At 40.4% G+C, this 27,990-nt stretch overlaps 1 protein-coding gene across 4 annotated transcripts in view; it reads right to left on the reverse strand.

Moving 5' to 3' along the window:
• Positions 1 to 27,990, reverse strand: part of LOC149198125 (uncharacterized) — a 328,910-nt gene that overhangs the window by 82,871 nt on the left and 218,049 nt on the right. For all 4 annotated transcript variants that reach the window (XM_089406109.1, XM_089406107.1, XM_089406108.1 and 1 more), the window contains 2 exons: positions 13,942 to 14,481; positions 13,249 to 13,351 (listed from right to left, as the gene is read on the reverse strand). In XM_089406109.1, coding sequence (XP_089262235.1) covers positions 13,249 to 13,351; positions 13,942 to 14,481 — 643 coding nt within the window. The remainder of the gene's footprint in view (positions 1 to 13,248; positions 13,352 to 13,941; positions 14,482 to 27,990) is intronic.

Genomic DNA, 27,990 nt, shown 5'->3' on the forward strand with positions numbered 1-27,990 from the left:
GGAAAGAGGGGAGTAGCTATGTAACTATTAAATACCTAAATTTTTAAATAACTGCATCAATTGACTCTCATGATACATCTGTGAAAATTCAAAAACCTGAATCCTATTGCAACCACTGGAAATTATTCTCCTAATTGTTTATTTTATTTAACAATTTATTTATTGTTTCCTACAACAAATACTGAATGACTCACACTGCAACCAACAACAATAAAACTGCGAAAGAAATAAACGTTGGCAGAAATACTAGCACACACACATAAAATGACAGTTATTTTTGGACCAATTGTTGGAAATACTAAGAGGGGGGGTGAATCAGTGTTTTCTTTCAATTTTTATTATTACCAGTTTAATTCTTCACAATTTAAATAGAGAAATGTATAAGTATAATTTTATTGAGTAAAATAATACATACAATTTAAATGTGCTCCAAGCTCTAACTTGGTTTTGATGAGGCTCCGACCTCTAGGGCTTCGACCCTATCTTGTCAAGGCACCAACCTTGGATTTAGGAGCACCAACTCCAAGGACACCAATCCTTCCAATTCTAAGGCACCAACCCCAAGGGCTCCGACCCTATCTTTCAAGATGAATCAGGTCAAAAGATTGTCCTCCCACTCTATCTTCAGCTTCCTTCTTCGCTCGGCCTTCGGCTTCTACTGCACCTTCTGCATCTGCCAAACCTTCGGCTTCCTCTGTTTCTTCCAGTTCACGAGTTGTGAACTTTCCTTGTTCTCTGTGATAGATGCCTGATACGCCTGACTCAAGTGAAGCATTTCAACTTGTATATATATATATATATATATATATATATATGTATGTATGTATGAGTTTTGCCAATGAATCGAAACGACACGTTCAAAGGTGGAGGGGCCGACTTGTGCATGAGGTGGTATATTAAAATATATCGGAGGGCCTGCCACGTCATCACCTTACCCCCGCAATTGCAACCTTCATGAAAATCCACATTAATAGAGGTCCCCACATGCCACGTCATATTTTTAATCGCAATCGCAACTTTCGGAGGTCCCGCAATCGCAACTCTTAACATCACCGATGTAACATGGTCGATATTCATACTGTTGATGAAGCAAAGGCGATATAATATTAAACCATCGTCAATAGATCTGTTGGGTCCACAACTCCATCGCAATCGGCACTCCGTCGGGTCCACAGTAATATCGCAATCGACGGTTGGGTTCACAAGTCTTATCGCAATCAGCGTTTCGGCGGTGACAACCCTTATGATTTGCATAACTTCCCCGATACCTGGACGCGATACTACATAAAGGTATATTCTATGGAGCTATTGGGTCCGCGTATTATATCATAATCGGCGTTTTGACATCCCTTTGAAACTTGCGATTATTGCGGATGCGATATTTCATTAAGTCATACTATAATGGTGCAACGGGTCCGCAATGTTATCGCAATCAGAGGATTTGGATATACATCCCTTATGATTTGCGATATGAACATTCCGATAGGCGAATGCGGTATTTCATTAAGGTGAATTGTAATGGGACCATCGGGTCTGTAACTCATATCGCAATCGGGGGTTCATTACTTCCTCCGATATGGCTCTTACTCTTGGCATATGCGATAGATCTGCATTGTCTTGGCTCGTCGCTCCTGTGGTTTCTCTTTACTCCTATCCGATACACTGCTCTGATAGCTCTTCTTCCGATAGTTCTTCTATGCTCCGATAACTCTTCTTCCGATAACTCTTCTTTGATGGATTTTGATGAACTCTTCCTGCTCCTGTTGCTTCATGAATCTGCTCTGCTTGGCTTCACATCATTATTTACTATCCAAAATGTTGCCATATTGACATCAATGACAATCTAGATCAACACCAATGTCCTCGGAAAAATCCAACTTGAGAAAACCGATGCAACAGCTGAGGGTTTTATTATTATGTAGCAGTGAAATGTTGATTTGGGGTAGCATCGGATGTGCTCTAGCCATGAAAATTGGTGGAGAGGCTAAAGCACATGAGATCTCCAAGACCCAAAAAGAGTTTGGGCTGATTCTAACCGGTTTGGGAGATATTAAAATAATTAATATTTTTAATGGAGCTACTAAGTCTAAACTTGGGAAAAATAAAATATTAATGGGTATTAATATAAAACTGGGTTAGAAGGGTCCAAAAGTCATGGATCAAGCCAAATCTAATTTTAGTCGTTGATTAGAGATTTAATTTCGATCGTTGATGGACCAACGAGAAAAGTATAAGAAGAAGCTTGAGGGTCAGTTGGAAAAAATATTGAGGGAGACCAGTCAGTTCAAATTCTCAAGCGGGGTTAGCTAAGAAATTCAAACTAGTGGTATGGAGAGCAGCAAGAGGCAACAAGTATGGAGCAGAGAATCGGGAACAGCACCAGGAGACCAGCGCAAAGGTTGGAGAGGCAGACGCAAAGCCTCTCGGGCAGACCAAAGGTAGCAGCAGACTACGCAGTCACTGGAGGGCCTGCGTGGGTGACGCAGAGAGGCCCAGTGCTGACGCGGAGAGGTAGGGGCTGACGCAGAGTGTCTAGGAGCTTCGCAGAGGTTAGCCACGCTGACATAGAGACTGGAGAAGTGCTGGAGAATTTTTCTCTATATTGGGTAAGCCAGTTTAGCACCCTGTTGTACTGAAGAATTGTTGAATAATAAAATCCTCCCTTGCTGCATCGGTTTTCCCACATTGGGTTTTTCCGAGGACTATTGTCCAAAATATCTGTGTCAATTCTTGTGCATGTGTTTGTTTCTATATTATGGTTTGATATCTGCAACAGAATTTATTTTAATGTTTATTGAAGGAATTTCGTAAATAATTTATTGGAAAATAAGTAGGTAAAGTAAATCAATTGTTGCAGTGATAGAATTTTCACATGGTATCAGAGCAAGTAACCAGAGACAGGAAGGGAAAATCAATTATGGGTCGAGACCATGATGCAGAGGCATATACGTCAGGAGACTCGCACCGATTTTCAAAAGATTGCACAAGAGAAAGAGATTTCGATTTCTCTATGTTGGCTTCCGGGCTGGAAGAAAAAGTGGCTTGTATGACTAGTTCTACATCATCAGGGGTATGGTATATAGACAGTGGAGCCTCTTGGCATATGACGAGAATCCGGGAATGTTTCTCAGATTATCGGGAGGAGAAGATGAACTTTCAGATTACCTTGGGGAACAAGGCAAAGTGTACCCCAGTAGGGAGGGGTACCATAGTTTTTCAAACAAAATTGGGAGAGCAGTTCCATGCTACCAATGTGTTGCATGTACTAGGATTGGGAATGAACTTACTTTCCGTGTCGCAACTTCAAGGCAAAGGTTATGACGTCTTCTTCATCAAGGAGAAAGTATACCTCAAACACCGGAGGTGGAAAAAGAAAGTGCAGATCGGGATAAAAAGTAACAGGTTGTATAGACTACAACTAAAATCACCAATAGCACTAATAGGCAGTCATGGAGACAAGGATTTGAACGAACTATGGCATAGAAGAATGGGACATTTGCACCATGGGGCTCTGAGAATTCTCAAGAGCACTGTAACAGGAGTTCCGGATCTTAGTCGGAATGCGATGATGTATGCAGAGGATGTGCTCTAGGAAGGTATGCCAAAGCAGCATTTCCTAGAAGTAAAAACAGGACCAAGAGTGTACTAAGATTGATACACTCAGAGACCTGTGTCCACTAAATCTCTTAGTGGTGTCGAGTACTTCCTTACCTTCATTGATGACCACTCAAGGAAAACCTGGATTTATTTTCTGAAAACCAAGGACGAGGTTTTCTGTCGATTCAAAAAGTTCAAGGCTTTGGTAGAGAATCTGACTGGGAATAAAATAAAAGTTTTGCGCTCAGATAATGGTGGAGGGTATGTCGATAAGGACTTCACTGATTTTTGCGCTAAGGAGGGCATTAGAAGAGAGTGGACAACTCCTTACACTCCAGAGCAGAATGCAGTAGTAGAAAGGAAGAACGGGACTATTGTAGAAGCAACTAGGGCCATGACGTATGATCGGGATATGCCAAAATCACTATGCGCAGAAGCATGCAACACATCAGTCTATGTTCAAAATAGGACTCCTCATCGGGCATTGGGCAAGATTACTCTAGAGAAATTTTTCACAGGGAAGATGCCTGAAGTCAGTCATTTTAGGATATTTGGGAGTTTAACATATTGTCGCGTACCCGAGGAAAAGAGGAAAAAGCTGGATCAAACTGCGGAAAAAGGATATCTAGTGGGATATAGCGAGAACGCTAAGGCATACAGAATCTATCTTCCAAGGAGCAGGAAGGTAGTGGTTCGACAAGATGTGAAGTTCATGGAGGACAAGGCTTTCAGAAAATCTCGTGAAATGCCTTCCAAGGAGTAGTCAAAAGAAGAGTTGTTCGTTAAACCTCTTCAACCACCAAAAGTAAAGAATTCTTCCTTGGGTCAGGAAGATTCACAGGATGAAGAGGAGCTAACAGAAGCACCTATTGGCAGACGAAGAACTAGCAGGGAACTTTGTCAGATTCTGCAAGATGCAGAGGACTTCATCAGTGCGCCAAGAAACAATAAGAGGGAGCGAAAACAACCAGATAGATATCAGGCATTAGTAGCTCAGGATGGGGAGCTTGCCAGTTTCCAGAGGCAGCTCAACATCAGGTTTGGCTAGATGCGATGGTAGAGGAGTACAACTCCATAATGGTGAACGATGTCTAGGAGGTAGTGCCAAGGCCTCAAGGCAGATCAATGGTAGGTTCAAGATGGATCTACAAGATCAAATACACTGCAGATGGCAGTGTTGAGAAATATAAAGCCAGGTTTGTGGCTAAGAGGTATGCTCAAAAGGAAGGAATTAACTATGAAGAGACCTTCGCCCAAGTAGCCAGGTATACATCTATTAGAACCATGATATCTCTTGCAACTCAGATGGGGTGCGAGATTCATCAAATGGATGTCAAAATGGCATTTCTGAACAGGGTGATAGCAAAAGAGGTATACATTGAACAACCAAAGGGCTTTGAGACACATGAGAAGAAGTCTCATGTATTCAGGTTCAAGAAAGCCTTGTATGGGCTTAAACAGGTACCTAGAGCATGGTATGGTCGAATCGATCGCTACATGCAAAAGATGGGATTTGTTAAGAGTGACGCAGATCCAAATCTCTATTATCTGGTTGTAGAGAATGAGCCGCTAATCTTGGTATTGTACGTGGATGATCTCTTTCTGACAGGATCATCCAGGCTCATCAGGAACTACAAGAAGAATCTAGCCACAACATTCGATATGAACGATTTGGGATGGCTGCATTATTTCCTAGGGTTGGAAGTTTTGCAGCAAAAGGGAGAGATCTTCCTTGGGCAAGGGAGATATGCTACAGAAATCCTGAAGAGATCCAGGATGGAGGACTGTAGACCCATGGTTACTCCAACGATCAGCAACTAGAAGAAGATTGATGCATCAGAAGACAAGGATGTTGATCCCATCTTATACAGGCAGCTCATAGTGTCCCTGATGTATCTGGTCAATACCAGGCCAAAGATTTGCTACGCTGTCAACACCCTCCGTCAATTCATGGTGGAACCGAAGAGGGCACACTGGGCAGCAGCCAAACATGTTCTCAAGCATTTACAAGGAACATTCGATTATGGACTCTTGTACACCAGGAGAAAGGATATCAGATTGAGTGGATTTACTGATGCAGATTGGGCCACAAATTCAGTGGATTGGAAAAGTAACTCTGGGTACTATTTCAACATTGGATCAAGAATGACCTCCTAGCACGGTAGGAAACAGAAGTCCGTGGCTCTAAGCTCATCTGAGGCAGAATATATGGCAGCGAGCACAGCTTCGTGTGAGGCCATATGACTTAGAAAACTGCTTGTGAACCTACTCAGAAGAAAAATGGAGGCGACCAAGATCATGTGTGATAATTAGAGTTGCATAAAGCTCTCTAAGAATCCAATGTTTCATGATCGGTCAAAGAATATTGATATCCAGTGTCACTTTGTCAAAGACTGTGTCCAACGAGGCACTGTACAGTTGAGCTACACTCCTACAGGAGAACAGGTGGCAGACATCCTCACCAAGGCCCTTGGAAGAACAAAGTTTGATTATTTCTGGGAAAAGATGGGGATGATAAAGAATCTGTTTCAGTAGCTGTTGTAGTGCGATAGCAGTGCACAGTAGCACGTTGCAACAAGGCAAGAAAAGATTGCAGTGAAGATACGGTGTTGGGAAGAAGGACCAACAGCAGCACGGATGCAGAGGGAGTTGCAGTGCAGATGCAGTGTTGGGAGAAAGAACCAACAGTAGCACGAATGCAGAGGGAGTTGTCGTACAAATGTAGCAGTGCAGAGGATGTTAGGCAAGTAGGCCTAGTATCAACACAGGGACAAATGTTGGATGATCAGGGTGATACTCAGTGAGGAGAGCACAATCCTCACTAAGAGGGAGTGTTGATTTGGGGTAGTATCTGATGTGCTCTAGCCATGAAAATTGGTGGAGAGGCTAAATCACATGAGATCTCCAAGACCCAGAAATGGTTTGGGAAAATTCTAACTGGTTTGGGAGATATTAAAATAATTAATATTTTTAATGGAGTTCCTAAGTCTAAACTTAGGAAAAATAAAATATTAATGGGTATTAATATAAAACTGGGTTAGAAGGGTCCAAAAGTCATGGATCAAGCCAAATCTAATCTTAGTCGTTGATTAGAGATTTAATCTCGGTCGTTGATGGATAAACTAGAAAAGTATAAGAAGAGGCTTGAGGGTCAGTTGGAAAAAATACTAAGGGAGACCAATTAGTTCAATTTCTGGAGCGGGCTTAGCTAAGAAATTCAAACTAATGGTCTGGACAGCAACAGGAGGCAGCAAGTACGAAGCAGAGAGTCGGGAACAACACCAGGAGACCAGCGCAGAGGTTGGAGAGGCAGATGCAGAGGCAGCAGCAGACTGCAAATCATTGGAAGGCCTGCGTGGGTGACACAGAGAGGCCCAGTGTTGACGTAGAGACGCAGGGGCTGATGCAGAGTGTCTGGGAGCTTCAGGGAGATCAACCAGGCTGACGCAGAGACTGGAGAAGTGCTAGAGAATTTTTCTCTCTGTTGGGTAAGCCAGTTTGGCACCCTGTTGTACTGAAGAATTGTTCAATAATAAAATCCTCCCTTGTGTTGTACTACGAAACAACCCCCCCTCCATTTATAACAAACAATAGCTAGGCTTAGAGTTGTAAATGGGGACCCTTTTAAACTTTTAGGCTTAGGATAATAAAACCCTAACTCTAAGAAAATTCCTAGCAAAACCTTGCAAAACTAGCTAAGGATGAAATCCATATCGCAAATCGCACTTTTCCACATGACCATGTTAAAAAACTGTTACAAAAGTGCAATATGCAATTAGGTCTCCTGCTGCGATAACATCACCTGGTCATTTCGCAATCGTATTTCACACTTCGCATAGTTCGCAAAAAACTTGACCATGCCATTAGAACAACCACAAACGATTTGCGAAATGCGATATTGCGATCTCGCAATCGCATTTCGCTTAACACATCCGGTAACACTATATTGTATCCCTTTTAAGACCGCGATGCACGATTAAGTCCGGTAAAACATGTGGAATAATTACGTTTTAAATGCTAAAACAAACGAGTTGACAGGTTATTAAATATTTAGCAACTCGAGGAAGGATAATCATTTTCCTGGTTATGGGTAGTTATAATAAAGTATCTCATTAAAACCTTTCTCACGATCCAAAGTCATTTCACAATAGTTTTCAATCTTAATTGCTAGATATCGTCTGTGCTAATATATCTTGTCTATCTCAGGAAAGCGACAAAAGACATGTCCCTTAGAAAGGTGATGCAGAAACAGAGCAAACAGACCATTGTTGAAGCTGAGTTTACAGAGATGGCTCCTATCTTTGCTGATACAGTTTGTGACGCTGTCGAAGGTGCAACAGCTTGGGAAGTAATTTACAATAGGTTGGAGGACGAGCGTCCTAAAATCACTGTTACAAGAGCAACAGCTAACTCCAAAAGGCCTTCAGAACTCCAATGTAGAGATGCTTCCTGTTCATTCCTTCATAGGATAGGAGCAAGGGCTAAAATCCTCCCCTATACAGATATGATCAAGTGGGTGATTGAAAACCTTATAATTGAAGATATGCAGTTCAAGAATTCAAAGATGGAGCTCATTGGGTCGTTCAGAGCAGAGGATCTGAAGAAGATGTACCACATACCTGATCCCCATGATATCTACGACGGTACATTTGTGGCTAACTTCGCAAAGAAGAATCCAAACCCCTTCAAGCTAATTCAGGGTTGGAGGGTGTTGGAAAACAAATTCAAGTATGACAAATCGAGTATGTATGCTATAGCCTCTTTGGCAAACCCCTACAACTATGCAGCAGCCATGTTATGTAGATTGTATGGGCTACCCAATAATACTAAGTTTTCAATTGAATGGATTCCTCTGATTGATGCCTATGTTAATTCCCATATCATGAATTGGCATTCCATCCTATCTGACAACCTAGCCACCACCATTACTGAATATCGACAGAAGAAAGCCTCCTTTTCAAATAAACTCCCTCCCTTCTATTTTAGTGCCTACATTATGGATGCTATCTATTTTTGCATGACATTTCCAACCATGGGTTGGAAATGTACCTTACAAGATTCTTACCTAATCCATCTCAGTCATAAACAAATATGGGAGTCACATTACATACCTCACTTCTATAAGATATTCCATGCTGTTGTGTTGCCCCTACATCAAATGATTTTCAATAAGAAAGCCCCTAGGTTTTCCCAAGAAGCTGCAGCAAACCTGCTTACTGTCGGCAAGTATTTTATTGAAGAGTGGTTCACCTATATTAGGGTTTTTGGTAGCACAATTGATCCACACGTCCTTCCTCTATATGTTTCTGATAAGTTATTAGCAAGAGAGATTGCCTACCAGACTATGGGAAAGGGCCTGACTAAAGTTCTCAAAGACGGCAAGAAGTCATTATGGCCCATTTTCCCTGTCAAATGTGGTTCTTTTGCTTTAGCCAATTTTGTTCATGCCACTAAGGAATCAACACATATGGAAGCCCTCGGGCTTCATACATTGCCTAAGAGGCAATTTGATCCAAACAAAGTGGCATACAATGTCACTACTGGAATTAAACTGAAGCCATACAATCATGATAATAATCATTTCGAGGATTTGTTACAATCAGCCATATTCTTCGAACAAGCATTCGAATGGGCAAAAGCGAATCTAAAACTTGAAGATTTTCAAAGATTTCAGGAATTCAAAGATGAGAGGCTCTGGGTGATCCCGATGCATCTATTAAAACCTGAGGATAAGACTACTCCAGGCGTAACTGTTGATAGTGAAGGCCCTAGCTCTCAAATAGACTCTCAAGTAAACACTGAGAAGACACCAGACACAGGGAAGCCCCAAGATGCCGACAACATAGCTGAGTCCAGCAAGAAGTCAGTTGAGAAGCAAGTGATGAGCACCCCGGCTACAAAAATCGGTTCAGAGACCAAAGGTGGTAGTTTGGAGTAGGAGTGGGATCAGTTTAATCAAAAATTGCAAGGCACTCCCAAAGCCTCAAATGCCCAAGAAACAGAGGAATTCAAAACTCCTCTGCATGTTCAAAAGGATACAGAGCCCAAGTTTGCCAACAAGCAATCTACACCTATGGAGGAACAAGCAACAACGTCCCAACATACTGAAATTATCCCTGCTCTACCCACATTGGAGATTGTTCTCAGAGTGACTGAAATACCTCCACTTGATGTGTTCTATAGCCCTCTCCACAAGGTTGTAGTTAGAAGGTAGAGGAAAAGGAGAAGGGTAGATGCACCTGAATTCCCACCTGGAAACGAGCCCATGGACGTTGTCTGGAAGGACATTCCTTTCAGTCCGGCCGAGAACTTGACTAGACTATCACAGTTCATGGGAGCATACGCATCGACCACTATGGACAAGGCTATTGAGGTCTCTACTCTGCTAAGGGAGAAAGAGGAGAGAATTGTGCAGCTCAAACAAGAGCTCGAGGCAGAGAAAGCAAGCGCAAACAGGCAGGTAGTGGAGCAACTAAAGCAATTGCAGCAAGACATGGAGGTCCTGAAAATTAGCCATGAGGCTGATATATTGGCCAAAAACATGCAACTCCAGGAAATGCAGCAATCCATGGAAAGATACAAGGACGTTCCCACTACTAAGGAGTTCATCAAAGAGGCCTTGGAATTAAATTCCCTTCTAGTGAGACAGCAAGAGTATTTCTGCCAAAAGACGTCGCATATTACTCCCTATCTTACTACTAGTGACCAGCTGACAAACAAGGCAATCGACTGGAGAACGGAATTTAATGATTAAACACCAGAATCTCTGAGTTCATTAAGTGGTAGGAAACAAAAGATGGAAAGAAGGCCAATCTACCCGAGATTGAAGAAACTCATAAAGACATTCTCTTACAGATTGGGATGCCAGAATCAAATAGGTTGAGCTAGCAGTCGCAAGGGCAGCTAGAGTATCAAAGAACATCATCAAAGCAGTGAACCACATCCTGTTCGCCACCAATCTTGTCAAGGAAGGCAATACGAAAGAAATGCCTGATTTAACTGCTCTGTATAAAGACTGGCAAGAGAAGGCAAGGATTTAAAGAGAGGCAATTGCAAAACTGACCACGACCAACTGGGAGTCGTATTGGCAATATCTGGTTAAGCCACATAGCCAGATTATGACTCTCAATTGTTCCCTTCACACAACTCAAAGGATGTTGCCACCGCTCACCGATGTGATCTTCACCAAATAGCTCAGCACTCATTTCAAGCCACTTCCTCAAATTCAACCAATGACCGATATTTGCGACTTAAAGGACAAGCTGGTAGACAGCGAGTCATCCTCTTAGTTTTGTTTATTTAGCCTCTATTTATTTTTAGAGTTGGTTACCTAATTAGGAGGAAGGTTGTTTGAAACCTCCTCAAATTTTGTATAATCTATTTTTACACATTTAGTTAGAGTAGTATTTATACCCTTCTCATGATTTTAGAGAAGGGTCCAGAATTTTATCAAAAACATTTGCAAAGAATGCACTATTGTAAGTTTGTGAATGCTTTGGTGAAATAATGGAACATGATCATTTCTTTTAGATATCAGACTACTTTCCTTTGTTGATGCACTTTTGTATTCTTGGGAGACAATTTGATTTGAAAAAAGAAGTTGGTCTATGTCATTTGTCAAATGAGCAGGACTTCACACATATGGTACTATTATCGTGTATGATTGATTCTTTTTACATTTAATTAGTGGCAAAACTTTACTTTCATGGATTATATGTGAGATTTATTATTTATGTTAAGCATTAATTGCACTTTTGTATGATGCCTGGCTGAGGTTGTGATTTTCATATATAACTCATCATATATGCAATATATTTTATAAATTCCTTTGACTAACTATTTAGTCAAAGAAATTATATTTTAAGTTATCATCTTTGTTTAGTTGTGTTCAATCTTTATTATCACATGCTAAATAGATATCTTTGTAGATCGGATATCACATAAAGAACACCCGGGTTTATATTAGAATAAGTTAGTTAGATAGATTGCATTGTAGAATAGGTCACTTAGATTACCATTATTCTATTGCAAAGCACTCATAAACCACCCACTCTCATCTTAAAACCCACACTTGGAAACTGGTCCCATTATCCCCAGTCGGAGCCACCTCTTTAAATGGAAAAAGAGTTGTCTTAAGGTCCGGACCGGGTGGTTATCCCCCATGTTTCGGCAGCAGAATTTTGAGGCTGCAACACCTTGCTGCACCAGTTTTCCCACATTGGGTTTTTCCGGGGACTGTTGTCCAAAATATCTGTGTCAATTCTTGTGCATGTGTTTGTTTTTGTATTATGGTGTGATATCTACAGTACAATTTATTTTAATGTTTATTGAAGGAATTTCATAAATAACTTATTGGAAAATAAGTAGGTAAAGTAAATCAGTTGTTGCAGACTGCAGTGATAGAATTTTCACATGAAATAATCTGAGTACAACTGGATGCCGAAAATGGCAATCCTACAGAGAAAAACTGGCAAGAAAAATCTAGTGAGGAAAGTTCCTCACTCCACAGGCAAATCCAGGGTCTGACCTCAACTCAAGTTGAGCCATCCAAACTGGCTCTGCACAGCTACTCGTCACCCTAGCACAGTCACTTCTAAACTCAGCTCAAACCAGCTTCTCCTCAAGCCGTCTGGTCTACTGTTGTCTAGAAAAATGACTCTCTTGCCCTTGGGAACCTCTATCTAGCTTTTGGCACTAAAACTCGGCTTTCCCCAACAGATATGGAATTGCCTCTAAAGACTACTACACTGCTTTGCGTCAACCTCACTGTGCCTCCTCTGCCTCTCTGCAAATGCACTCACCGGAACTGGAATCCTTCCTCCAGCTTCACTGTCCCTGCCCCTCTCTCATTGCTTCGATCTCACTAGCTCTCTCTCCGGAAACTGACTGATGCTACTCTGGAAATCAATCTGCTCATGAAATTGAACCTCTCAAGTGATTTCTCCAATCCCCGTCAACTTCTTCTTATAATCCTCTATTGAGACTTCAACGACCAAGATTAGATCTTAATCAAAGGTTAAGATTAACTTGAAGTCGATCTATGTGAGTTTCTAGAACATTCACACCTTGACTTAATTAATTCTGATTAATTAGCATTATTCCCTAAGTTTAGACTTAGGAAATATTTAAAAACTGACTAATAATCTAATTAAATCATTTCTAGGTGGAATTTCCAGAAACGATATCTGAGTTTTGGAGATCTCATGCATTCTAGCCTCTCCACAAAATTTCAAGGCTAGAACACATTCGATGCTACAGAAACTAACAACATCATTTTATTGTTAATACTTTATTATATGCTTAAATCCTAAATAGTACGTCTAAATCCAAAATATGACCATTATATCCAGTAAATGCTGCATTTTCTAGCTAGCCATGTAGGAAGCTTTCAAAGAGTTATTAGATGCCAAAAAAAGTTAAAACCTTCTTTCCATTGTACGAAGAAGAGAAACAGTGCATTAAATTTATTGATTTACAATGTAATTTGGGAGAGAGATTTTACGCTTGCATATCACATATTTTTACCCAGATATATAGAGCTCTATAAATCGTGTGTTCTCTGTTTTTTATGACACCCCATGGACCTTGTTTGGGTCTTCCTACAACAATAATAAAAGTTTCATTGCATATCTGAATTTTAACTAGTCATACCTGAATCAGATGCCCACTTATACTCGTGTCCAATAGAAGTGCGCAATTCTGATAGCCTACACATTTGCAAATAAGCTGGAGACTGCTTTAATCCATGCTCCCACTGGAAAACAAAATGGATTTATGGAGAAATTAGCAGGCAACAGAATTCATTTAACAATGAGTAAACCAGCATTCCACTCCTCACAGATAAAGACAATGTACCACAAAAGAAAACCAGAAAAAAGAAAACTCCTCGTCATGAAATTTTGACCATGCCATAATTTCTGCTATAACTGTGCAGCTAATGACATAACCAAATTGTTCAAAACCACAAAAATAGGTAACTTTCCAAACTCTCTTAATGTTCTAGCAGATAATGTTATTACAAGGACCTCTGGTACAAAATACTGAATCATACTTTAATAATACATCTCTTTACAATGACACCAGTGGATGTCTCAATGGGGTTACTTTGGTTAAAATTTACATCAAGACCAAAACACATTGATCACATATTTCAAGGTACACACCTATGTATGTTCAAAGTTCAAACTCATTAATATTCTCAAAAGCTAAACATAGACATCATATATTGCAAGTTGGCATGACAATTCACAAAGGCACCAGAGAACCTGGATTTTCAGATGGCTTGAATACAAACTTAAAATTTTGGTTTTCAATATGCAGGGGAAAGACACATGATGAAACTACCTGTAGAATTGGTGTCAAAGGTTGCCGAGAATCAAACAGCAACACATGTTGTTTCGAGGCAACTGCAAATTGGAACATATCATAGTCTGCCCTTGCAAAAGCAACAAATCGATCTTTTCTTGAGGGACAATTGCAATATAAGGATCCTGCAAGGTTTGCCTTTGCCAACACACTAGAATAATCTGAGCTTTTTCCTTTCTTAGTTCTGAAATCAACTAATTGGATTTCATTCCATCCTGCAACAAGTAATGTCCGTGGATGCCAGCCATATTCACAATGCCACCAAATCTCTTTCGATTCTTCTCTATTTTGGAAGTCAAGTTCTGAAATCCCTTGCCAGAACTTTTTTCGTGCTACTCTTTTGCTGGAAAAATTACTGTCACTACTTCTAAGTTTTGCCAGTTCCAAAGGAAGTGACCTTCCGCTCAACTTCACAGGACAGTTTAAGGCTTCTCCACAGGAACTTATATCAAACAAGCGTAGCTCACCATTTTCCAAAATAACAGCACTTTCTTCAGGTAAGTGTGGATTCCAGCAAGCCTTATTCACAAATTATAGAAGAGATAAAGATTAGTTGAATTCATTGACAACTCGCACTGACTTGGACCACAAACTTCAATTTTCCTAACGCTAATAGAACAACACTAAAAAGTGAATATATATGCATTCTTCTTCCAGCTTTGAAAATTACCAGTTGAAATATTCAGATACATAACAAGAAAACCTATCATTGCTGGAAAAAAGAAAATATGTTTAACCCATTAGGAAATAAAGGTATACATTGGTTTTGTTTTGTAGTTAGGTATAGGGGTTCTATTTAAGTGGACATGATTTATCATTCCATGTGAACTGAACTAGTGATCACTTCTTTGACAGCTGAACCTCCCATGGACTACCAAACTGCTTCCCTTATTGTGTCACAAATCCAACCATTAACAATGTTGAATTAATAGGAGACATGACGTTCCTCACCCTCATGAAACTGCATAATATAGTTCAATTTTCAAAAGAATGTATAGAACATAAAGATTATGAAAAACATATACAAACCAGCTCCATACAAGGAGTATAACGAAAGGCACAAAAAGGAAAAAAATCATGTGTTTTTATTTCAAGAGCAGGAGTATAAACTCAACAATTTGCATGGAAAGTGTAACAACCTATCTCGAATCACGAGCAGCATAGCAATATTAGCATGGATGTGAGGTATGCATATGATAGCTACATATGCATGCATCATATACATTGCACTAGTATATATATCAACTACTCATGAAAAATGTCTAAATATGAGATAAATGAATTAATTATCAAAAGTGTTAATTAAATACCTAATTCTAGTAAATAGAATGAATACACATTTAGTAAGAAATATAGTGAAAATATTGAGTTTATTCATAGGTTTATCAGCTCGTATATAACCCAAAATGTATATTAAATAAACTAAATCCATAAACTTTATTATTAAACCTGATATGTTATAAAAATAAAATAATATTTAAATCATTATGGCTATATACTATTTTAGTAAATCAAAACACCAACTGTCATAGTTAAAAGTGATTCCACCCTATGTTGTAAAGTCATCTGATTCAATTAAATGCAAGAAGCATGATGAGGCAACCACCGTTTAACAGAAAATAATATTCTTTTATAAAGACGGTGAACGAATGCGTAGAGGTGAAGGGACCTCTACTATTTAAGAGAGGAAGAAGGGTTTCGAAGGGGGGGAATCTTTTGGCTGTTGGGAGAAGCGGGGAAGCACAGTGGAGAGGAGGAAAATTGGTAACAAGAGATTACAAATAGTAAGGACTGAGCCTTATTTGTTTCTGAAGTTTTTGGGGACGGGGGAACAGTTTGCATCAATTGAAAAGCATTTTGGACTGAGTTCCTAGCTTGTATCCAGTTTCGCTGGGAGGTTTTGGTCTTTTGGTAACAGGAGCGGGAATTGGGGCAAATCAGAAGCATCTTCAGCCAGGGCTTTAAAAAATTGCAGCCAGGACAAAATTACAGCAGAACAATTACAGTAGAGCTTCACAGCAGAGCAGACAGGTTGGTTTTCATTAGTTTAATTATTTAAATTCTATGTTAAATTACATATTCTGAATTTTTTTTGAATTTAAGGTTCTTACAGAAAAGACCAAAGCTCAGCATGTAAGAAGCTTAAGAAACCATTTCCTTTGTTATTTTTGCATAGCTATCATACAAACTTGTAAAGCTTGCAGTAGTGTAAACTAAAATCAATTTGCATGGAAAGGGCCAAAGCTCAACATGCAAGAAGCTTAAGAAATCATTTTGTTAATAACTTCTACATAGCTGTCAAACACAATTGTAAAGCTTGCAGAAAAAAATCATGCATTTCCACGTACAAAGAAGATATGCACCACAATGCAATTTCATATTAGTGCATGTACTGCTCTCAGTACATGCATGGGTGCAGCTTTTCAGCACAACTTGAGAGTTGTTTTTCAGAGAGAGGACACTTCCCAAATCCATGGATATGTATGCTTGAATTGTTAAAAACTCAAAAAGGAAAAAAGATTTTCTTGTATAGATAATTACTTATGATTCTTTTAACTTTATGTTCTTCTTTTATCTTTTAGTTCATCAAGCAATTACCAAAACAATAACACAAGGACAACAGATGTAGGCGAACAGCCAGGGGAAAACCTGTTAGAAAATCAGAAAGGCAGAAAGATTTTCTTATGTAGATAATCACTTCTGATTCTTTTATCTTTATGTTCTTCTTTTATCTTTTAGTTCATCAAGCAATTATCAAAACAATAACACAAGGACAACAGATGTAAGCGGAAAGCCAGGGAAAAAACCCCTATCTAGGGGAAAACCCAGTGAACAATTCTTCCTTCAATAGTTTCTCAAGATAATCCAAGACTCTGGACCCAAACATAGATTCCCTCCACACCAATTCAGCCCTCAATCCTTCTTGCAGATGACAACCCTTCCAAAGCAACTTCGACCTAGCAGTGTCAGCAGCAGCTTCAACCCAGTAGCAGCTTCAACCCAGTAGCAGCTTCAACTCAGCAACAGTAGCAGCAGCAACTTCGTCCAAACTTGGAGAACTTCGATCTCCCTTGATACTCCTCAGAACAAGGTGAGAGTTGTCCCAAAATTTCAATCTTGAGGTTTACAATCTCCTTCCAGAAACTCACACTCCTCTCCAGCCCTTTCTCAACTTTGCACTTTTCCAGCTTCCAACTTCAGAAATTGAACTATGTGAGCAAGAATGATATGGCTCCAAATGAATTCAAACTCCTTGTATTTATAGCCCTTCTGTGAGGTCAAATTACTTGTCTTGAGGCCGACTTGGTGTCGAGGAGACTAAATTTATTTTTGACTCAAAAATAAAAAAATTTACATGATCTGAAAGTCCAAGAAGGGTCTCTTTAAATGTAAAATGACTCTAATGACTCGGAATAAATCCTAGAAGTCCTCAATGGGGACTTTGACCTCAAACAAGATGACCCAAGCATGAAACCCATGCTTTAATAAGTCATACTAATAATAGTAAAAATGTTTTCTTCATTCTTTTGATAAGTACATTTCATTGTGACTCAAATACATTTATGAAGATCAAACCTAGTTACATATTTCAACACTCCCTCTTGACTAGGGAGGTATTCAAAGCAACAAGTACAAGGAAGATCTCAGAACACATGAACCATGAAGAATTTAGGCACCCCAATGCCATGGACTAGATTCCTGACCAAGGAAATCTATCTAAGTGGGACTAAGATGGACTAAAGCTTTCAGCCTCTCTAGGTACCATCAGGGTTACTTACTAACTATCAACACAGGGATCTAGGTGTGTATTTAAGGTCAGAGCTCCAAGACCAACGCCACCCTCTCTATTGTTGAATTTTTTAAGTCTATCTGTCAGAAAATTAATCTATATTCTATTGGTTTATTTCTTCTACTTGTTTAAATTCGAACAAGTTATTTAATACATTTAAATATCGAAATCAACACAATACAGTCACAACATCTACAGATCATCAACTGAAAGAAAACAAGCACACAAGTGACACCGTTATTTTTGGACAAATGTCCCCGAAAAGACCCAATGCGGGAAAACCGGTGCAGCTATTCTGAGGATTTATTATTATGCAGTATTTCCTTAAGTAAAACTGGGTGCCTAACCGGCTCACCCGATAGAGAAAAAATACACGGCAACAATACCTGTCTATTCGGAAACTGATATTCAGAAAACCTATCCCACGAAACCCTCTCTAGCGACTCTGAAGCTCAGCGATGGCCCTTCTGGCCTCTGTGTCAGCCTCCTACTGCACTGTGTCAGCCCCAGGACCCTCTACGTCAGCCCTCTGGGGCACTGCGCAGCCTCTGGGACCCTCTGCGTCACTCCCTCTACCTTCTGCATGGATGACGCAGTCCCTCTGAGCTCTATGTCGTCTCTGCTGGGCTCTGCATACCCTGGACCAGCTGCTGCTCTCGCTCTTTCTGCTTTTGCGTTGGTCTATCAATATTGTCTCTGCCTCTCTACCTCATACTCACTGCCCCTCGCTGTTGATCACTGATTCAACTTTTCTTAGCAACCCCGCTCTAGCAAAATGACTGATTGATCACTCTGGTGTGTTCTCCAACTAACCCTCAAACCTCTTCTTATACTTTTCTTGTTGTTCCTTCAACAACCGAGATTAAATCTCTAATCAACAGCTAAGATTAGATTTGGCTTAATCCATGACTTTTGGAACCTTCTAACCCAGTTTTATATTAATACCCATTAATATTTTATTTTTCCTAAGTTTAGACTTAGGAACTCGATTAAAAATATTAATTATTTTAATATCTCCCAAACCGTGTACAATCTGTCCAAACCATTTCTGGGTCTTGGAGATCTCGTGTGCTTTAGCCTCTCCACCAATTTTCATGGCTAGAGCACATCCGATGCTACCACAAGTCAACACTCCCTCTTAGCAAGGACTGTGCTATAGTAATAGTAAATACTCCACACTGAGCATCACTCTGATTATACGGCACCGGTACCTATGTTGATGCTAGGCCTCCCCGCCCAACATCCTCTGCATTGTTGCATCCTGTACTGCTACCCATGGCCCTGCCACTGCCACTGTTGCATTCGTACAGCAACTCCCTCGCATCCGTGCTGTTGTTGGTCCATCCTCCCAACACTGCATCTGCACTGCATCCCCCTCTCATCATGCTGCATCGTGCTACTCCATACTGCTACTACACTGCAACTCAGTTACTGAGAAGTAAGTAACTAATCCACCCAACTTCCAACATCCCTGTCAGGCTAGAAACACTCCCGATGTTGAAGTTCTCTCTGTCGCTAACAAGTGCTCCCTCTACTGACCTCTGCGCCACTGCAACAACTCCCTGCATCTTGCATCGTTGCACACCTCTCTATGCCATCCTGCATTGGTGCAACACTCTTCGTGCCTCTCGCACTGTTGCAGCCTGCTAGCCTTATGCTGTCCAGGGACTCCTGCACTGTAGCACTCTCCGCCACTTCATCCAACGCCACTTCATCCACATCTGTCTCTACCTACATCTGCCAGTCCTTCTACTCCTCTTCGGAGCTCTAGTAACAAGGTATAATCCAAGAGGTTGGGTACCTCAAGGATCCTGCCAGTCATCACTTGTAGTCCTCCTGACTACAGCTCGATGTCTCCCCACTTCTTCTCAAGTGGTACATGAGCACTCATGGTACAATCATCATCCTCCTCGACTTCTTTCTCCGCCCTCGCTGGCGCTGCCTTCGAGTCAGAAGTCTCTCCCTTATTCTTCTTCCTTAGACATTGGTTTGCATAGTGACCAATTTCCCCACAATGGAAGCACTTGACCTTGGAGAGGTCCTTCTTCTTCTTCCTCTTCTCCTGCTTTGCCGCAAATGCTAGAGCCGCATCCTCTTCCTCTTCCTTCTTGATCCTGACCCCTTTGCCACTAGTCCCCGCCTTGGTCAGCTGTCTGATCTCTTCTTGACGAAGAGCCGCCCATAGTTCTTCCCAATCCGGAAGACTCGTCCTACCCAGTATGCTCTGGACAAATGTCTCCCAATCCTCGGAGACTGCGTTAAGTGCGGTCCTTACCATCAACTCCTGATCCGGCGTGGCCCCTATGGAAGTTAGCTAGTCACAGATCTCCTTCAATCGACCGAGGAAGACATCTATCTGCTCTCCCTTCTACATCTGGTATGACCTTAGTTGATTCTCCAGGAGCATCTTCCTCTGCACGGAAGTATGCTGGTACAATGTCTTCAAAGTGTCCCACATCTCCTTTGCCATTTCCTTCTCGGCAATATGTGGGACCACATGATCCTTGACCTCAACAAGGATGACACACATTGCCCTAGCCATTGCCTCCTCGTAGCTTTCATTAGCTACTGGGTCAACTGGGATAGCCATCACTCTCAAGGTGAAGCCCTTGATACAATGTATGTCTAGAATGGACAAGATCCTGGCCTTCCAAACCATAAAGTTGGATGTTTCGTCCAGCCTGTCCTAATCTCTCAGTCCATTCACGGCCATCTTGCTGCTCTTCTGTCGACTCCTCTGAGTCTCTCTACTTCCCGCCTGGAAGTTTTGGGTTCGACTCCTGCTGAATCTCTCTACTTCCCTTCTGGAAGTTCTTGGTTCGACTCCTCCGAGTCTCTCTACTTCCTATCTAGAAGCTCTCTTCTAGACTCCCTTTAAGTCTCAATTTCCCGCCTAGAAATCCTTCTGCCAATTGTCAAGTTTCTCCTCTCCGATTGTCTGTGCAACTGCAACATTGATCCGGATTCCTTGGCTAGAAATCTGCCTTGGCAGCAACTCCCTCTACGTTGGTCTCGCCCTGTTAGGTACTGTAACCCACCAGCTTCGCTCCCGCGAACTGCCCACAGCTTCCTTCACCCCAGCAACTGAAAGATTGAGCCTCTTGGCTCTACGCAATCCCAACACTGGCAAAACAGCTCCCTCAGCCAACTGCGTCAGCCCTCCTGGCATCTGCGTGGCTCTACGTGAGCCTTTCTCTTCCCTCCTCAACCTCTGCACTGGCCTCTCTCTGGCCCACACTGATGACGCAATCCCTTTGCATCAACCCTTCCTCTGGCGCTTCTGCAAGGATCAGCTACTGTCACTCAGGACCGCTGATTCTGCTGCAAATGCTCTACTCAGCTAATGCCTTTAGTTCTCCTGTGATCTGCAACCTCGCTCTGATACCATGTTGAATTTTCTAAGTCTATCCGTTAGAAAATTAATCTATATTCTGCTAGTTTATTTCTTCTACTTGTTTAAATTCGAACAAGTCATTTAATACATTTAAATACCAAAATAAACACAATACAATCACAACATCTACAGATCATCAACTAAAAGAAAACAATCACACAAGTGACACCATTATTTTTTGACAAATGTCCCTAGAAAAACCCAATGTGGGAAAACCGGTGCAGCTATTTTGAGGGTTTATTATTATGTAGCATTTCCTTGAGTACAACTGGGTGCCTAACTGGCTCACCCAACAAAGAAAAAATACACGACAGCAATACCTCTCTATTTGAAAACAGATATTCAGAAAACCTATCCCATGAAACCCTCTCTGGCGACTCTGAAGCTCAGCGCTGGCCCTCTAGCCTCTACGTCAGCCCCAGGACCCTCTTTGTCAGCCCTCTAAGGCACTGCGTAGCCTCTAGGACCCTCTGCATCACTCCCTTTGCCTTCTGTGTGGATGACACAATCCCTCTGGGCTCTGCGTACCCTAGACTAGCTGCTACTCTCGCTCTCTCTGCATCTGCGCTGGTCTCTCAATATTGTCTCTGCCTCTCTGACTCGTACTCACTACCCCTCACAGTTGATCGCTGATTCAACTTTGCTTAGCAACCCCGCTCTAGCAAAATGAATGACTGATCACTCTAGTGTGTTCTCCAATTGACCCTCAAGCCTCTTCTTATACTTTTCTTGTTGGTCCTTCAACGGCCGAGATTAAATCTCTAATCAACGGCTAAGATTAGATCTGACTTGATCCATGACTTTTGGAACCTTCTAGCCCAGTTTTATATTAATAACCATTAATATTTTAGTTTTCCTAAGTTTAGACTTAAGAAATCCATTAAAAATATTAATTATTTTAATATCTTCCAAACTGGGTACAATCTGTCCACCAATTTTCATGGCTAGAGCACATCCGATGCTACCCCAAATCAACACCTACCTCGGAAACTAGATATCAACACAAAGTGTCGACCAGATGTCCTCCCAAGCAATGTCTTACACGCAAAGCCTCAACTTCCCGATCGGTAACAAATCCTTCCCGATCAAACGAATCTCTCCAATCAAATTGATCATCAACTCTAAACATGTAAAGACATTCTATCACACTTCCGAGAAATTTATCTGTACAAACACAACCCCAATTAGTAACAAACTTTCAAATGTACATAAACAGATACAAACCTCCGGGGTCTCCCAAAAAGCTTGATGTTGCTTCTCAACTTTTCATAGTAGGACTTAGAGCTTTTCCAACGAATCTTGACAGCATATTCCTCAACCATATAGCTTCCTTTCCTACTTCTCATGCAGCAACATATTCCACAAGTCGATTTGGCTTTTCTCATCTCAGCAGCCCTTCAAAATACATTCTCCAATTTTCTTCTCTCACTCATGGTCTTCACTAAAACTTACAATTGTTAGTCCTGGGCTAGTGCATGACACATGAAGTAGAGAACCATATCCATCACTCCCTCTTAACTAGGGAGGATCTAATCATTCTTATACAAGGAATATACCTAAGCTCCCTCTACCTAGGGAGATTCCTTTCATTCAAGCTCCCTCTTAACTTAGGGAGATTTCTTTCATTCAAGTTCCCTCTTAACCTAGGGAGATTTCATCCAGGTTCCCTCTTAACTTGGGGACTTCTAATTCTTTCTACGACATCAGAGAATCTTTCATGGCTTCCAAACTTCTCATCATAGTTATCATGATCATCATTATTCATATCATGCTTATGTACCTGCACAACTTAGATAGCAAGTACAACCAAAACTATAGAAGCATGAAGTTAACCATATCAAAATCACTAAAGCATTTCAACTTTATATGTCGGATGCCCAAACTTAATTGCAAACAAGAGACACATACTCTACAACTTCTTGCTAGGGTTTTTGTCATAAACCCTAGACTACTTCATCAAGACTTTGAGCATTTCATAACAACTTTCATTACATCTAGGGTTTCAATGTTTCTTCCAGAGGTATGACATACCCTACTACATCATATTGCAAACCCTAGAAACAATTCAGACAAATATAGATCTACAATGTATCTAACAACTTTCAGAATTCATATGTTAGACTTCCTACTAGGATTTCATACAAACCCTAGATTTCATACATGAGATTCAACAATCAAAATAAATCACAACTCAATCAACAACATGACTAGCTTCCACTAGGGTTAGTTTCATACCCTAGATTTTCTCAAACAATCAAACATCAATCATAACTAAAACTCAATTTTCAACAACCTTACACAAATCTCAAATTATCACAGTCATCAAATATCAGAGATTTGAACTTCTACTAAGGTTTAACTCCAAAACCCTGGAATTCACAAATACTATCATCCTAGAGAAACAAACTTCAACTAGGGCTTAGTTCCAAACCCTAAGACTCATAACCATCAATAATTAGGTCAACTCATATATCTAGGATTTCATCATCATGTACAAGCATATCACACATATGTTAGTCAAACCCAACTACACAAATATCAATAAGAGTTAGACATATAACAAACCTAATTAGACTAGGGTTTGATCAGAGAAGCACACACATCCCAAGGAAATCATTTCTAAGACATTATAAGGGTCTTGCTTATACATTCTACCAAACCCTAATGATCTAGAGTTTCAAAACATAGCAAACCCTAAATTACCAATACTTTAAAGGCTCAAGATTTCGAACATTATCATTCAACCCTAACAAGTTAGGGTTTCCATAACCATAGCAAAACCTCAAACACGACTTCATCAAAACATCATACATTTTCTTTTCAACAATAACCCTAAGAAGATTAGGTTTTCACACATAATCATCGACATACCCTTAATTTAGGGTTTTCACAATGAACCTTTCTAGGGTTCCACAAGAGCAATCAAAGATATGAGGAGGGTAGATTTATCTAATGATGAATCACCCGATCAAGAATATTTAATGTTCGAAAGCTAGATAAAAAGATGTCAGTAATAGTTTATCAAGAATGAATATGGGGAGAGAAAGAACTTGTACTTCAAAACAAACCTCTTGTTCCTTACCAAACCTTGTAATTCCAATGATTTGTTTTTGTGAGGCCTTCTTCCTTGGGTCTTCAACAAATTTTCCTAAAGAAGGAAAATAAGAGGAGAAATGTGACTAGTATTTGATGCAAATAAAACTAGATGAATATGGAAAACTAAAAATGAAAATGGTAATAGGATACTTATCTTTGGAGGTTGATGAGGGCTCCCTCCAAGCTTGAGGGATCCTTATAACCTTAAAATAAAAAATGTTTTTCCAAAATATGTTAAACCTAAAAACTAAAAATGAAATTACAAAAACTTAGATCAAAGGTCTTTAATAGTGTAAGTCCCTTATATCCAATTCTTCGGGCTTAGTCTTCTTTGGAGATCCTTCTTCAACTACATTGGCTTGATCTCTGCTTCTTTTCTTGTTCTTCGGATTGTCGGGGCAGTCACTTCTATAGTGATCCATCTTGTGGCATTGGTAGCATTCTATCTTGGACATATCAATCTTCTTTCTTGGCCCTCTTGACTTCTTGGAGTGTCCTTTCTTGTGGGAAGCGGAGTATGCATTTAACACCTTTTCTTCTTCGTTGTTGGATACTAATGAAATTCTTGGGTGCAAGCATTCCATAATTGTTCAAAGGTGGGAGCTTCTTTCCAACTATTGAGACCTGAAGCAAAAGAACTCCAAGCTGGTGGTAGTCCCAATAGTGCAATGATCACTAACTCCTTCTCTGGTACTATTTCAACTATGGCTTGAAGTTCATCTCTAATCCTTGATATCTTTACAAAGAAGGAAGCCATAGTATCTTCCTTGGTCATCTATGCAGTCCTTAATTAATTCTTCAAGCTTTGGTCTCCCTTGATATACCTCAAAAGTGAGTGAGAGTTGTCCCAAAATTTCGATCTTGGGGCCTTCTATCTTCCTCCAAAAACTCGAACTCCTTTCCAACTCTACTTCCAGCCCTTTTCCAATTTCGCACTTTCCCAGCTTCCAGCGTCAGATATCGAACTATGTGAGAGAGAGAGAGAGATGCTCCAAATGAATTCGAGTTGTCTTGTATATATAGCCTTCTAGTGAGGTCGAATTACCTTTCTTGAGGCCAACTTGATCTTCTTGAGGTTGACTTGGTGTGGAGGAGACTAAATTCATTTCTGACTCAACAATAATTCTTTTTACATGAATTGAAAGCCAAGAAGGGTTTCTTTTACTCAGTGTTTTTAAAACCGGCCGGTCCTAACCAGTAACCAGTCAAACCGACCGGTCAGCAAGGCCACCGGTTGGAACCGGCTGAAAATCCCAGTCAGGAAGGTGTTTTGGCCGATTTTTGGCCCTAACCGGCCGATTTAGGATGGAACCGGCCGGTTTGTAGTCAAACCAACCAATTCCGTCCTAAACCAGTTGGTTACCTACCATGCCCGCGAAGGACCCATGCAACGACTTAGCCAAGGTGGTTTAGGGGTTTTGGAGGGAAAGTAAGGATCCTTTCCCTCCGAAAACACCCTGTCCAAGCCTTTAAGAGGCCCTTCTCCCTCTTATTTGTCTCACACATCTCATTTGGAGTATTTGTGAGTTTGATTGCAAGCTTGGAGAGTGTTGAGTTTTTGTTGGAGTAGTGGAACAACATAGAGTTTAAGCTAAGTAGTAGTTATCATGCCTCCAAAAGCCAAAGATACTGGATGGGCTCATTGTGATGTGATTGATGGCAAAATGATCTACAAATATTGCCAAAAATCCATTGAAGGAGGGGGTATTAACAGGTTCAAGCAACACTTGGCTGGGATAGGAGGCCATGTAAAGCCATGTGGAGCACCAAATGAAGTAATAGGGCATATTAGGCAGAATATCTTCAGAAGTTTGAGACTCAAGTCACTGAACCAATAGAGAAGTTTGTGACTGCAAAGTTTGGGAGTCGAGACTCAACCAATTGAGTTTGATCATGATGACTCATGAGAAGTTTCAAGTGATAATGTTGATCACTATTATCATATATGTAGACTTGAGTCTTGTAGTAGGCCACTGGCCCCATAGTTTGTAGGTTATTTTTTGCACTCTAGAGGTCATTTAGAGCCTCGTTTCTTATGACTTTTGTCGATGATACGTATTGCACTCGGTGCCATTTTGATATATTCACCTTTACATGGTATATAAATGAGCAAACTTTGCATATTTTGTCTCTATTGGCTTGGAATCATGGTTTTAAATCTTAAAAATAGTTTTGTTTCATTAAAAATTAATTATTTAATGTATTTTTCTAAAACCGGTTCATTTAGACCTAACCAGTCCCGGTTCAACCGGTTCCGGTCGATAACCCGGTTCATTAGGTGGACCAGCCCGGTCACCGGTTCCGGTTTTTAAAACGTTGCTTTTAATGTACAATGACTCAAAATAAATCCTAGAAGTCCTCAATAGGAATTTTGACCTAAAACAAGATGACCCAAGCATGAAACCCATGCTTTAATAAGTCATAATAATAAGAATAATAATGTTTTCTTCATTATTTTGATAAGTACATTTCATTGTGACTCAAATATATTTATGAATATAGAACCAAGTTACATATTTCAACACTCCCTCTTAACTAGGGAGGTATTCACAAGAACAAGTACAAGGAAGATCTCAGAACACATGAACCATGAAGAATTTAGGCACCGCAATGCCATGGACTAGATTCCTGACCAGGGCAATCTATCCAGGTGGGACTAAAATGGACTAAAGCATTCAGCGTCTCTAGGTACCATCAGGCTTACTTGCTAACCATCAACCCAAGGATCTAGGTGTGTATCCGAGGTCAGAGCTCCATGACCAACGCCACCCTCCCTACTTTGGGAACTAGATATCAACACAAAGTGTCGGCCAAACGTCCTCCCAGGCAATGTGTCTCACACACAAAGCCTCAACTCTCTCGATTATTCCAATCAGTAGCAAAAACCTCCCTGATCAAACAGATCGGTAGCAAATCTCTCTTATGTAACCTGCATGCTATCAAACCTCAGATAGATTTACCTGTACAAAACACAACCCCAATTAGTAACAAATTTTCAAATGTACACAAACCTCCGAGGTCTTTCAGACATCTTGATGTTGCTTCTCAACTTTTCACAGTAGGCCTTAGAGCCTTCCAAATGAATCTTGACAGAAGATTCTTCAACCATACAACTTCCTTTCCTACTTTTCATGTAGCAACATATTCTATAAATAGATCTGACTCTTCTTATCTCAGCAGCCCTTCAAAATACATTCTCCAATTTCTTTCAAGGTGTTCAACATGACTATTATATGCCCTCCCTCTCAACTTAGGGAGATTACTTTCATCCAAGCTCCCTCTTAACTTAGAGAGTTCCAATTATTTTCTATGACATTGGAGAATCCTTCATGGCTTCCATCCTTCTTATCAGAGTTATCATGACCATCACCATTCACATCATGCTTATCATATCAATTTTACTTTATGAGCATCTTCATCATCTTGAAGATTATGTACCAAATCTATAGAAGCATGAAGTCATCCATATCAAAATCATGGAATCATTCAACTTTAGACATCAAATACTCAAACTTAGTTAAGAGACACATACTCTTCAACTCCTTGCCAGGGTTTTTGTCATAAATCCTAGACTATATCATCAAGACTTTGAGCATTTTATAACAACCTTCATTACATAGGGTTTCAACATTTCTTCCAGAGGTATGACATACCCTACTGCAACATATTGCAAACCCTTGAAACAATTCAAACAAATATAGATCTTCAAAGTATCTAACAACCTTCAGAATTAATATGTTAGACTTCC

Source organism: Pinus tabuliformis, chromosome 2_2 (assembly GCF_031772625.1).
Source record: "Pinus tabuliformis cultivar Carrire ecotype Pingquan chromosome 2_2, CPIR1, whole genome shotgun sequence".
Classification (NCBI taxonomy): Eukaryota; Viridiplantae; Streptophyta; class Pinopsida; order Pinales; family Pinaceae; genus Pinus; species Pinus tabuliformis.